The 13,718-nt window shown below is 37.2% G+C and overlaps 1 protein-coding gene across 12 annotated transcripts in view; it reads left to right on the top strand.

The window, feature by feature from the left end:
* CUNH8orf34 (chromosome unknown C8orf34 homolog) overlaps positions 1-13,718 on the top strand; it is a 470,016-nt gene that overhangs the window by 103,495 nt on the left and 352,803 nt on the right. For 9 of the 12 annotated variants that reach the window (XM_052716411.1, XM_052716412.1, XM_052716414.1 and 6 more), the window contains one exon: positions 9,933-10,061. The exons of the other annotated variants lie outside the window; for them this stretch is intronic. In XM_052716411.1, coding sequence (XP_052572371.1) covers positions 9,933-10,061 — 129 coding nt within the window. The remainder of the gene's footprint in view (positions 1-9,932; positions 10,062-13,718) is intronic. 12 annotated transcript variants of the gene reach the window in all.

A 13,718-nucleotide genomic window follows, 5' to 3' on the forward strand; every position in this document is an offset into this window, starting at 1 on the left:
CATGCACATTTCAACATGTGCATAATTTTATTCTAATAGCATTCCTTATGTGTACATACCACAGTTTCTCATCCATTCCTTCCTTCATGGATATTCTGAATGTTTCTTCCTTTGACAGTTGTGGATTGTGCTGCTATGGTCATTCATACACACATTTAACTGAAATAGCGTCTCTGATACCTAGGTAATGGAATTGTGGGGCCATATGTAATTCTGTGTATAGCCTTTTGAGGAGCATCTGCACTTTCTATGGAAACTATTCCATTTACATTACCATCAATGATGTGTAAACACTGTAATTTCTCCCATACCCACCAGTGCTTGGTATTTTTATTAAAACCATAGCCACTCAAGTGAACGTGAAATGATGCTTCATTCTTGTTGTCATTGGCATTTCCCTGAGAGCCAGGTTTGTTGAGCATCTTCTCAGTGACTTCTCAACAATTCGGGTGTCTTTCTAGAGGTGACTGTTGATATCTCTGCCAAGTTTTAGGTGTTTTGTTACTTGTTTTATCCTGAGTTCTTTTATAATCTAGGCACAAGTCTCTTATCAAATACATGATCAGTGAATATTTCCCCCGTATTGCATGTTATCTTTTTACTTTCTTGACAGTGTGCACTAATGCACAAAACTTCTAATTATTCTAATCGATTTATGTGTTTCTTCCTTATTTTTGCTTGTGCTTTAAGTATGCTTTCTAAAAGTCTCTTGCCAGTTCTAAGATCATCTGATATCTCTCTCTCTCTCTCTCTCTCTCTCTCTCTCTCTCTCTCTCTCTCTCTCTCTCTCTCTTTCTCTCTCTCCCCCCCCCCACTACTACTTAGAGTGTTATCTCTTATGTGCACTCATTGCTACATCCTGAGTTCCTTTCTGTAAGTGGTAGGGGGTAAAGCCCTGATTTCATTTTTCAAATGTGTGTACTCAATTGTCTCAGCATAATTTTTGAAAATATTCTTTCCCCATTGCATAATCTTTGTGCTTTGTTGAACACTAACTAACCATAAATATGACAGTGATTTTATTTTGCGTTCACCATTCTGTTTAATTAAATTGAATAGATGTGGTTTGTGAGTATTGTGCTGTTTCACTTATTAGGTCATTTCACTTATTAGGACGTATGAGTCTTTGAATTGTGTTTTTCTATCTTTTTCATTCTCTTTTGGGATTATTTTGGATGCTCTCTATATTTCAAATTCTGAATAGCTTTTAAAAATCAGTTTTTCCTTTCTAAACAAGGCAAATGGCATTTTGATTGCATCACTACATTAATAGATTACTTTGGGGGAGGGAGTACTGGTTTAAAAGAAGAAAGCTTCTTAGCCATCAACAGGAAATGATACTCCAGTTCTTTAAATCCTCCTTAATTATTTCCATTATGTTTTGTTGTTGTTGTTGTTCATTTTAGAATAAATGTTAAATTTAGTCCTAAATATTTTATTCATCCAGATGCTTATCACTCATGGAAACTGTCTTTGTTTTCCCTTCTGATTATTATTGCTAGTACTTAGAGACAAGATTAACTTTTTTGGTGTTCATTTTATTTCCTAAAACTTGGCTGAAAACATTTATTCATGTTACCCTTCTGTGTATGTTTGGATGCTTATGACTTTTTAAATATAAGATCACTCCCATCTTCAGACAGTGACTATTTTACTTCTCTTCCAGTTGGGATGCTTTTCAATTTTTTCTTTACTTTCTTAATTTCTATAGCTAGAAATTGCCATGCAGTCTAGAAGCATCAAAAACTGGCTAGGAATTCTTGCCCTGTTATTGCCTAGAAGAAAATTTTCCAGCCTCATGCCACCCACTACAGTCATTTACTGTGAGATTTCCCTATTTGCCTTTTATAATGTTGAGGATGTTCTCTTTAGCCCCTAATTTGTCAAATATTTTAAATCGTAAGAATGTATTCAAAGTTCTGTCACGTTTGAGACATCTTTGCAATTATTTCTCTATTTTCTATCAGTATGTTATATTATTTTGATTACTTTCTTGTGTTAACTGCCCTTGCATTCCCTTGGTATGTAATTTGTCCAATATGCTACTGTTGTCGGTTTGGTACTAAGTTACTGAGGATTTCTGCATAGATTTCCATTAAAGATACTGGTGAGTCGTTGTTTCTTTGCCTTTGTTTAGGGGCAAAACTGGTCTTATAAGATGAGGTAGAAAGTGTTCATTCTTTTTCAGTTTTCTAGAACAAAAAGAAAACTTGATGTTTGTTATAGGATCTTATATTAAACTGATTGTTTTGGACCAATCCTAGAGAGTTTTTTATTTGTTTTGTTTCGTCTTTTATAATTGCGTCATCTGTACTACTCAGATCTAAAATGGCATTCTGAATGAGTTTTGGTGTTTTTATGGGTTTCTAGGATTTTATTTTTTAACTTGCTTCTTCAGGGGTGAATTATAAGGTCTCATTAAGATTTTCGACTTTAATAATGTGAGTCTTCAGTTCTTTCTTCATCACCCTTGCTAGAGATTTGTTAAATTTTTAATCCTAATGAGGTGAATTTTAGCCCTTTTAGCTTTATAATTTTCAGTCTTTGTCTCACTTTTATCAGTTCTAATAATTATGTCTTCCACCTTCTGCTAGATAGGGCTTGGTTTGCTCTTCTTTGTCTACTTAACTTTATTATTCATTAGGGGACAAAGTTAGCAAAAACATTTAAAATTCCTCTTGGAATGAGAGCATACAGCTATGGATCCCCATCTGAACCCCGTTCTCACCACACCCCCAGGGGTTAGAATGTACACTTTTCCCACGTATGCTATTCTTCACTTTCTCTCAGAAAGTGGTTGTATTTATGTTTTATTTAACTCTTTTATGCCTGTATATTTATCAGTTTTGTTCTTGATTTCTTCTTGTCCTATCATTGTCAGAGAACTTACTTTGTATGATTTCAATTCTTTTCAAATTTCTTGATATTTACAATGTTAAGTTACATATAATCTCTCCTAAGGAATGTTTCCTCCACCCTAGAGGAGGGTGGTCATTCTGCTGTTGCTAAGTGCAGTTTTCTGTGTACATCTGCCGGCCCATCTTAGTCTGTACAGTGGTGAAGTCAGCCTTTTTCTCACTGATTTCTCTCCAGGATTCTAAATATTTTTATAGAGATACTATATTCTCCAGCTCTTATTTTAGAGCTGCATTTTTCAATTATGTAAGTTTTGATTCCTATGTTTTAAGACTGTAAGGATAGGGATATAACATAAATACATAAACTTAATCATTGTGACATATTATTATGGTAGATTGACCCTGCTAAGCAGCATATTTTGCCCTTCTTTATCTTTAGGAAAAGTTTTTGTAATAAAGCCTTCTTTTGTCTGCTGTTGTACAATCAACACAGATTACTTTTCAGTAGTATTTCTTTCATTTATCCAATTCATGTTACTTCATTAATATTTCTTTCTATTCTTTTCTCCTTTGAGGATTACACTTATATGTTGGCATTCCATACAAATCAATAAATTAGAAAATGATAGCAGTTGTACTTGAGTTGTGAGAAATATATATATATATATATATACATATATATACTTAAAATATTAAACAAAAACTCATTTAGAAATGGAAAGATCCATTCTTTAGCAAATATTTGAAGAATGAAATTAAAAAGAGACTCTAAGTTGTTGCCCATACTTTTTTTCTCTGTTTAAACTGTGCTTTTATTGCCTTCGGTTTTTTTTAATATTTTTTTTTTATTATTTTACAATACAATTCAGTTCTACATATCAGCCACGGATTCCCTTGTTCTCCCCCCTCCCGGCCCCCTCCCCTTCCTCCCAGCCCGCCCCCCATTCCCATCTCCTCTAGGGCAAAGCCTCCCCCGAGGACTGAGATCAATCTGTTAGACTCAGTCCAGGCAGGTCCAGTGCCCTCCTCCCAGGCCGAGCCAAGTGGCTCATACTTTTAAAAGAAAGGGCACAAATAAATATTTTAAAAATTATTGACTTTCAAATAAGAGAAAATGCTGTCAACTGTGTGTGTTTGTGTATGTGTGGTGTATGCATGTGTATGTGTATCTATGTGTGTGTATGTTTATGTGTGTGCCTGTGCCTGTGTGAGCGTGTGTGTGTGTGTGTGTGTGTGTGTGTGTAGGGGGATAGTCTGTGTGTATAACTTTCTGAACGTATGTTTCTCTGTGTGTATCAGTATGTGTTCGCATCTGTAGTTTTGTGCCTGTGTATGTGTCTTGTCTGTGGTGTGTGTGTGTGTGTGTGTGTGTGTGTGTGTGTGTGTGTGTGTATGCACATTGTGTTCAAGGCAAAATGTAGGGTCTCTTGTATTTCCTCTAGCACATGCTATATTTCTATTTCGCAATGAAGTTCTCTCTGTCTCCTTGTTTACCAACCCTCCTTCCCCCTCTCAGTTCTACTCCCTCTCTCCTTTTCTTATTTCTAACTTGGTTTTACTAGATTGTCCAGTATGCCCTCAAACTTAAAAACCTCTCTCTCTCTCTCTCTCTCTCTCTCTCTCTCTCTCCCTCCCTCCCTCTCTCCCACCCCTCCTTTCTTTTAAGCTGTTTATTTAGTCCACATGCCTATAATTCAACATTTGGAACGTAGGAGGATTGTAAGTTTGAGATTAGCAAGGGCTGCAAAGTGCGTGAGTCGCTGTCTCAAAATATAAAAAAGAAAAAAAATACGAACAAGAAAATCTTTACTTCTCAGCCTACCATAAAAAGATAGTATTTATTTATTAGACTAATTTCACAACAAACAAAATAACTTTATTCTGCCCAGTGGCTTGTTAGTTTTCAATAGTTATATAGTGATTGATAAAGTGGTGTTAGGTACTTAACATGTGTTAAGTATTTTCCAGTTGCTTAGTATGTGGGATGATGGCTTATAGTGAACAAAATGTTGGCAGAACTATGAAAATGACATTGTCCACCAATTTTCTGTGCATGGAAGTAAATGCTTGTACTTTTTGCCCATTTCATATTCATAATCAAGAAAACTGAGATAAATATGTTGGTTTAGGTTAAAATAAAAAACTGAAATCATCTCTCAGTAATCCTATTAGTGCTTTTCTTTGCATTTGGGGGAATATTCCTCCGTTTCTTTCTATTTATTAATTTTTATTATTATTTTATTTTATGTGTATTATGTCTTGCCTGCATATATGTTCATATGAAACACACTTGCTTGGTGCCTATAGAGGCCAAAAGAGAGAATCAGATCCCTTGGAAATGGACTTACAAATGATTGTGGATTACCATGTACAAGTTGATAATCAAATATGGACCCTCTGGAAGAACAACCAGTGCTCTTAGCTGCTAAGCCCTCTCTCTAATGCTCTTCTTGTTTATAATGTTTTATTACAAAATGCACAAACCAAAGTACCTAGATATGTAGAGACCATCAGGAAAACTTTAGGATAAGAAGGAAAGGATGAGGCATAAGGATGTAATTACAGATTACATAAATACAAGAGAATGAGGACATCAAAACAGTGTCCAAACATTTAGAAGATAGGACAGAAAACAGAGGCACCTCGCCTCAATCAGCTCGCAGTAAATTATCACTTCAGTACTGAGGACACTTCCTGGCATACTGAAAAGGAAAGCGTGGTTCAGCTGTTGTTTTAGCAATCAGGATCGAAAGGTATAAATAATCTCAAAGGTCAGTTCTGTCGGTGATGATTAAGTTCTAGTGAGGACCAAGAAGCTATGCTGTGCCACTGCATTGTACAATGACCACCAGTGACAGTGCAGTGTGCATTCCAGAAAGACTGAAGGCATTCTGAGTGTTCTCGCCATCAAGAAATAGTAAATGTAGGGCACAGACTTATTCACCCTCTTTTAAATATGCATATGGTACTCCCTAAATTATATGTATAATTTTGTGTTTTTCTAAATCATTGAAAAAGAGGCAAAAAGCAGAGTGGGTGGGGATGACAGTAGTACTTCTGGCAGACAATACTGGGCCCTCCTCTGCAGAAATTGTATACGTTTTACACATTCATCAGTGACAGAGTTCTCATTTCTACTTTAAAGAATTTGGCCAACTGGGTCTTAGAAATTCATTAGGGTTATGCTGATTTAGTAAAGGGTGGTTGTAGGTCCTCCTCTGACATCCATGGTCTCACCACTAGCCCAGATGGATTGCTGGGTTTCCAGTACCAGGCATGATTTCCCTCTTATTGAGCAGGTCTTTTTTTTTTTTTTTTTTTTTTTTTTTTTTTTTTTTTTTTTTTTTTTTTTTTTTTTTTTTTTTTTTTTTTAACAAGAAAGCCTGCTTTTGTTTTTACTGGAGGCTCAGGTGGCACATGACAGTTCATAAAATGGCTTCAGGTGTTGGGAGGAGGTAGCAGGGAAACAAAAAATAAATGGGCGGGGAAAACCAATCAGGAGGGGGTGAAGAGCGGGCTGGTTCCTTCTCAGCCTGACTTAGGGGAGGGAGCGGATGCCTCTGAACAGTGAGGACGGATCCCTTCCTTCAACCCTTGGGAGGGAGAGGGAAAAAAGAGAAAAAGCCAAAGGCTGTTGCTTTGGCCCTCCTGAGTCTCAAGGGAAAAGCCGATGTTTTGATGTCATGAATTATGGGAAAGGGGGGAGGGGGATGCTGGGTAGTCAGTTGGAAACTGGCAGATACCAGATGGTAGCTCTGGGTGTCCTCTGAGTTGGAATCACTCCAGTATGGTGGTGGGGGGGTCCCCACTGTTGATAGGTGCTGAGGTCTCTGCGGCTATAGGCTGCCGGGGGCCAGGGGGCTGCTGCAGGTCTTAAATCCAATTAGAGAATTATTGGCTACTGACAAGAAATGTTGAAAGTGAGAGAAATAGTCTTTCTTAGAGAGGAGCCCCCTAATTTATCTAATACCAAATTCTCAGCTGTTGGTACATTATATACATACAAGTAACATTATATGGACTGGACAGCTTATATTTATATATTAAAGAAAAAATATATTAAATTTATATATAAACTATATGTTAAAGGAAAAAGGCTATAACTTTGTAAGGGGTTCATAGGGGATGGAGGGAGAAAAGTGAAAGTGAAATGATGTAATTATAGTATAATTTCAAAAAATAAAATATTATTAAAAATAAATTTATGAGGAGGAAACAATAAATAAGTTTTAAACTCATGGACAGAAACAACTAATGGAAGGTGAATTAGAATTTGATTAATATATGGAAATGTTAAAAAAAAATCACCCCTAGTTGGGTGGTGGTGGCACATGCCTTTAATCCCAGCACTCGGGAGGCAGAGGCAGGTGGATCTCTGTGAGTTCCAGGACAGCCTGGGCTATAGAGTGAGTTTAGGGAAAGGCACAAAGCAACACGGAGAAACCCTGTCTTGAAAAAAAATCACCCCTGCTCAGCATGCAGTGTGGTTTTTAAGTAGCCTACTGTCCTTGTTATGGGGAAATAAGAGAGTCCACCTGTGCAGTACTGTGGTCACCCTGTTGTACTGGGGTGGGCTTGCTTTTAGTGTCCTCAAATTCTGTCACTGTTTCCTCTGGCTCATATTATGTTGGGCCACTCTCCTGCTGTTTTCCATTTCTCCTGAGGAAATTTTCTAAGATGTAATGTAACTGCAGCACTGCGTTCTAAAATTAAAGACATCAGTAAGGTTTCTGTCTGGCAGAAAACTACGAAGATGTTCTCATCCAAGGCTGCATGTTGGACGGATGACTTCACAGGCCTCTGTCTGTTACTTATCAGGATGGCTGTTGAAACTGGAAGCATAGCTAATCTGTCCATGATCATAAGATGAACACGGTCATTTTGAATTGGGTTCCCATGCTGTCATTTACATACAGGAGTCATCACAGGCTACAGATAAAAAAAATGGTCTCAGTTTCTCTGTAAAGTTGCCAAGGAAACTTCTGGTGTCATGTGAGGCTCAAACTCGTTGCCTTAAAGTGTATAGTTTCTCAGGATTTGGCGTTGATAGGTCAGGTCATCTGCTGGTCTTACCTGGGCTTGTCAACCTAGAACATTCAGGGACAGATCTCGTGGCTGCCTGGATATGGACTTGGAGTATTTGTGGTTTTATTCTACTATTCTATAAATTGAAAGGTAAGGAAAGACCTTGTTGAACATGGTTTTACAGGAAATTACATGATGCAATGGTACAAACTGCAGAATAAAGAAATTATTCAAAGCAGGTTAACAAGTGTGGCCACCACGATTTTGAAGACTATGATACAAATATTGTTTTAGCTACTCTTATTCCTCAAAGTAACTATTCTTCCTTCCCAACTGTAAATGGGATCAATTTTGACACCTTGAATGTTTATTTTAGTTTCCGAGTCTGCATATCTGAACATATAAGGTTCTAAACTGCTCTTAGCCTTTTAAATGTGATGTGTCATTTATGAATCACCTTCACACTTTGCTGTGCACTCATCTCATCCTGACAGCAGAGCAATTGTGATTACTTCAAATTTGTGTTAAGACATACTCTGCTTCAATATCACTTCAACTATATTAATTGATATTTTTCAGCAAGACAAACTGAAATGTTACTTATATTTTCTAGAATTAATAGTGTGCTCTTCACTGTTCACCTTGTTTTCTGTATATTCATTATGAATGCTTCCCCAAGCCCTGCCCAAAGAGTTCCTTAATGTGATCTAACTCATCTTCTCTTTTATGCTACTTTATTTTGTATTTTTTTCTCCTTGTATGTCATTGAAGGCATCTTGGAGACCTCTCTCCTGCAGCCCTTTGCTGCCTTCCTCCATTCTTGTCACCTGTAGACAGTTTCCAACTGTGTGTTAATACCATCCTCCACTGTCATCAAGAGAATGCCCCTTTTCTCTTTCTTTTAGAGTTCACCCATTCCTGCTTCCAAGTAGTTTAAGATTTTTGTTTATTTATTCATTGAACCGGAGCACGCCCGTTTGCAACTTTCTTAGAAAGAATGTTTATGAAAGAAACTCTCAAGAGCTTTAAGTATCTCAGCTGCACCTATAATTGGTATAAAATTTTGGGTTAGAAGTAACTTTCTGTTGGAATTTTTAAGGATTGTTCTCCTATCTTCTAGAACAGACATATTACTAAGTCTGTTGTTAATCCAGTGTCTTATTTTTGTCCCCAACAGCTTTTGTAATCATGTCTTTACTGATGTTGTTTAAAAACTTGAAATAACAAAAGTTGAATTTTGCTGGTCCCTATAATTGGACTCTTTAAATCTGGGAAACCATTAAATTCTTATGTCTTCATTGCTTTGACCTTGTGCTCCTGAGTTGGTGAATTCACATTTAAATGAAGTGCTGACTCTCTTTGCATCCCACTCTTCAGGCTATAAGCTTCTTTTTTCTCTTCATTGCTAAATCTCACCACTGATAATTACCCTATTTTATGTCTTCCAGAGAAAAGCCTTACTCAATCACTTCCCCATGTTCAATTTATTTTTTGAAAGGAAAAATATTCCTTAACTGTTACATAATTTTAATAGGAACTTGGGAGAAATTTTATACATAAATATATAATGTATGTATAATATATATATGTATATACATATACACACACACATATATATATATACACACACACAGTCTTGTGTTTTTTAGAATATATGACAAATGGCATCATAAAAATATTTGCTAGTTACTGATGATGGGGTTAGTAATTATTATTTTAGACTGATTTTTAGAAATTTATTTTAGCATTATATGAGATAAACTTTTCCCTTGTGTTTCCCCTTAAGTTATAGAAGTAATTAGATTTAAATCAGTATTGCAATTTCCCATTTTCCATAATCACTGCCATATTTTCTTCTATTTATTGAGTTAAAACATTTTCTTCAAGTCCAATTTTAAATCTCCTTGCTGTTTCCTCACAAGAACCATCTCCAGCTTAATCATTTTTATTCTGCACACTGATCTTGACGCAGTCTTTCACAAACGATAAATGGTGAGTTTGTATCGCTGTACAACATGCTCATGAAATAACCGTTTCTTTTAAACATAGTGCCAAGGTCAGTAGAACATCCTAAGTGGGACTGGCGGACTAAACCACAAAGCCGTGATTTTGATGAATTGAACCACATCCTTCAAGAGAGCAAGAAGCTGGGGAAAGCCCTTGAGAATCTCTCTCGAAGTAAGTTCATTTTCTTGACAATAATTGAAATTCAGAGCCCATGTTAAAGTAGTGACACCATCACTATTGGCAATAATCCTTTTCTGACATCCTCATTATCATTTTGTAAGGCTGAGGAATGCCAAGGGAGTGAAAGTTGAAAGGAGGTTTGACTGTGTCCATGGCTCAGATCTGTCCACAGGCTGCAAGTGGGCAGGAGCTGTAGGGCCTCTTGGAGCAGCTGGACTCTGATCCCCCTGCATGGTTTCTGTCACATAGTTCAAATGCACGTTTAGTGGTATCTTCTTCATTCTTCTATTTCAAAAAGTGCTGTTTTGTGTCATTCTCACTAATAAGCATTCCTTTTTCCTCTGTGGGTTTTGGATGTCTATAAACTGCTTGCAGGTCAGTAACTGGGTCGAATTCTTCTTTGAGTCCTTTCAGAGCCTAGCATGGTGCCATGTAATTTTCTTTTTTCCCACAAAGTAACATCTCTACTCTGAGGGCATGACCCAGAGATTTCACTGTGTCATCTACAAGGTGAACACCACAGATAAGTCACAAATTCCGTGAGATGTTTCTCTCATCTCCCAAGCACCAAGATGTGACCATGACTCCCTGGGAAAGGGTGAAGTTGTAAGATAAGAGATTCTTCAGGCAGCTTTTCAGTCAGAATCCCTGCTATGGGATCAGGTAATTCAATAAGCATCTTGATGATACAATTTAGTGAATATGTACTGAATTTGTAGATGCACAGGTATACATTATGATTTTAGAAGCAAGTTCATGATATTCCTATCTTCATCTATATAGGTATTTATCTATTTCAAAAATTCAGATATCTTCATAAGCAAGCTAAAATCATGGATTCATCAAAATTTTCTTTTGATGCAATCTAAGAATAATAATTCTGAAAATAGCTCTATCTTTTTTCCCAATAGTACAGTTTTACTAATTTCATGTATCAAAGTTTGTCATTGTCCCTTGGTATAATTTTGGCAAAGTTTCAAAATATCCATACCTATATATCTTGCATAGATAGGCAGTTCATTGATATATACATTTATATATTCCCATAGCAGGGATTCTGACTGAAAAGCTGATATATATATAAAAATATCATTTTCATTTAAAACTAGAGCCTTTTAAGACTCTTATATAATGAAGAGATTTGAGAAACTAAGATGCCTTGCAATAAGATCTTAAGGCCCCTAGAAAGGATTTAGGAAAGCCCTGCTTTGGGTTAGATTTACTTTTGAAGCAAAAAGCAATAAAGTAGATTTTCAGCTTATTATCAAATTATGTTCTTGAAAGGAACCTGATCCCATTAATATGGTAAAAGGCACATGCTAATATTTCTAAGTCTGATTACTTGGGGAAGTGATTGGAACTACAACAGCTTCTTGGTTATTTACAAACATGAGCTAAAAAGATGATTGAAGAACATGCCTGATCCTTATACATATCCATCAAACTGTGACCTTTAAAACATTGCAGTGGCTTAGCAAATACTTGCCTTGTTGTTCATCCTAAGATAGTACCTGGTGTGTCCCCAAACTGTTTGCTAAGGGACTATGCCCATATTTAATGATGTACATACCAAGTTTGCAGAAGTGTCAGTTTAGGCTCTGCTCCTTCCCAGACTTCCTACCATGTTAGTCCATTCAGGTTTCTATAACTGAATACCTCAGACTGGTGGATTCTATATTCATAGACCATACTTCTCCAGTTATGAATGTTGGGAAGTCCAAGATGAAGGACTTCGTTGATCCTTGTTGAGTGACATCCTTTTATTGTTGTTTGCTTGCTTGATTCTTTGTTTATAGATAGTGCCTTCTTTCCACATCCTTGGGTGGGGAAAGAGCCAAACAGCTTTGTGGGACTCTTTTATGTTGGCACTAATACTAGAGGAGACTTTGTTCCATAATTATTTCCCAGACCTCACCTCTTACCATTGTAACAGTGGAGTTCAGACTTTAACATGAGTTTGAGAAGGGCACAGACATTTACACTCGCACACAGGTAGAACCACAGGACTGAACTGTATTGTCTGAAGCCAATGGTGGGCTTCTTTAACGACTCAGGATGATCTGGAAAAGCAGTAACCACTAGGGTTATCAGCAGGAGAGTAGAGGGGAGACATTTCTTTGGCAGTTTGTTACTTCTTACAAAACATGGTGGAGCATCTCTCCGAAACTTCACCTTCTTCCAACGGGTGTGCCTGGGAACGTCAGGTTTACACAGGTGAATCTCTCATCTTATTTGCTTAAAATCTGTGCAATAGTGCTCTGGCCAAGAGGCAAATATCTCTTCACACTCAGTCATCCTACTTGGAGTCAGGGGAGAAGGACTGTATAGGTGTGGGTCTTGGGAACTATTTTAGAATTCTGCCTATCACAGATACTTACCAGCCTACAACATCCTCAGATATGTACAGCACAATAGAAATGTAATGTAAGTCACACATGTGAGTTTCTATTTTCAGTTGGGTACATTAAAGAATATTAAAACAATTGCATGAAATTAAATTTAGTGAAATAGTTACGCTAATGTATAGATTGTCAATTTTATGTGTTTCATATAAAATAATCATTGAGATCTATTATAGTCACATCTTAGTTCCTTGTCTTCACACTTTAGTGTGAGTTTTAATTCCCAGCACATCTCAGTGTGAACCAGTACGTTTCCAGTGTTTGATCACCACATGAGGAGATGAGTGGCTGCTGTACCAGGCTGCACTATCTAATGTTGGAAACACACGCAGAAAGCTCCCCTCTGGAGTTTGAATTGACTCCAGACAGCCTGAGGTTTCCTTCTTCTGCTCACATACAAAGTGTCAGAAAGAACAGCAGGTGCCCAGCGTCCCCACTGTGGCAGCTCCCGTTGACTCTTCAAGACACCAGTGACTCTGTGGGAATGTTTTTCACTGTCATCGCCCATTGATTTCAGCTGCCAAAGAGTATGAATTGGTTTGTGGTCCTCATCCAATGGAACTGCTTCAGTGGTTTTCAGCCGTTCAATGCTTTCTGTAGACTCATTGACCTCTGTCTTTCGGAGAGCTGGTGGCCGCTTGGTCTGCTCTGAATGCCTTCACATCACTACTCGTAGGTCTTCCTTGGGAATTCTTTCTATCTTATGATTCATCCTTTGACTCTGTTCTTTACTCTTTTTGTCCAACTCAGCCAACCTCCTAATTTATTCATCATTTCCAAACAGCTAACACAAATGTGTTTCTTACCCAAATTTTTCTCAGGCTTTCTCATGCAGGTAAATGGTTGGCATATATCCCCACTTAAAGCATACCACATTAATGTCAGTATACGTAAAGGGAACATCCCTTCTCCTCAAGGTGGCATTTTAGCATGCTGTCTTGGGTGGTGCTACTATGACTTATCAAACACTTCTACTATTCTCTCTCTCTCTCTCTCTCTCTCTCTCTCTCTCTCTCTCTCTCTCTCTCTCTCTCTCTCTCTCTCTCTCCTCCCCCTCCACAACTAAGTTACCAAATCTTGGTCATTTTTCATTTTAAATATATTTTGAATTTGATTCATTTCTTTACTCCTATAAGACTCTAGTAGTTTACACTCTTAATATCATCAATTCAATGATTGGTTCAGCCGATCAACATGTTCCATTTGATTCCATTTTTTGTTGTGCAAAGAAAAATAGAAACCACCT

The sequence above is a fragment of the Peromyscus californicus genome, unplaced genomic scaffold, assembly GCF_007827085.1.
Source record: "Peromyscus californicus insignis strain IS unplaced genomic scaffold, ASM782708v3 Scaffold_5__1_contigs__length_169319896, whole genome shotgun sequence".
NCBI classification, from domain to species: Eukaryota; Metazoa; Chordata; class Mammalia; order Rodentia; family Cricetidae; genus Peromyscus; species Peromyscus californicus.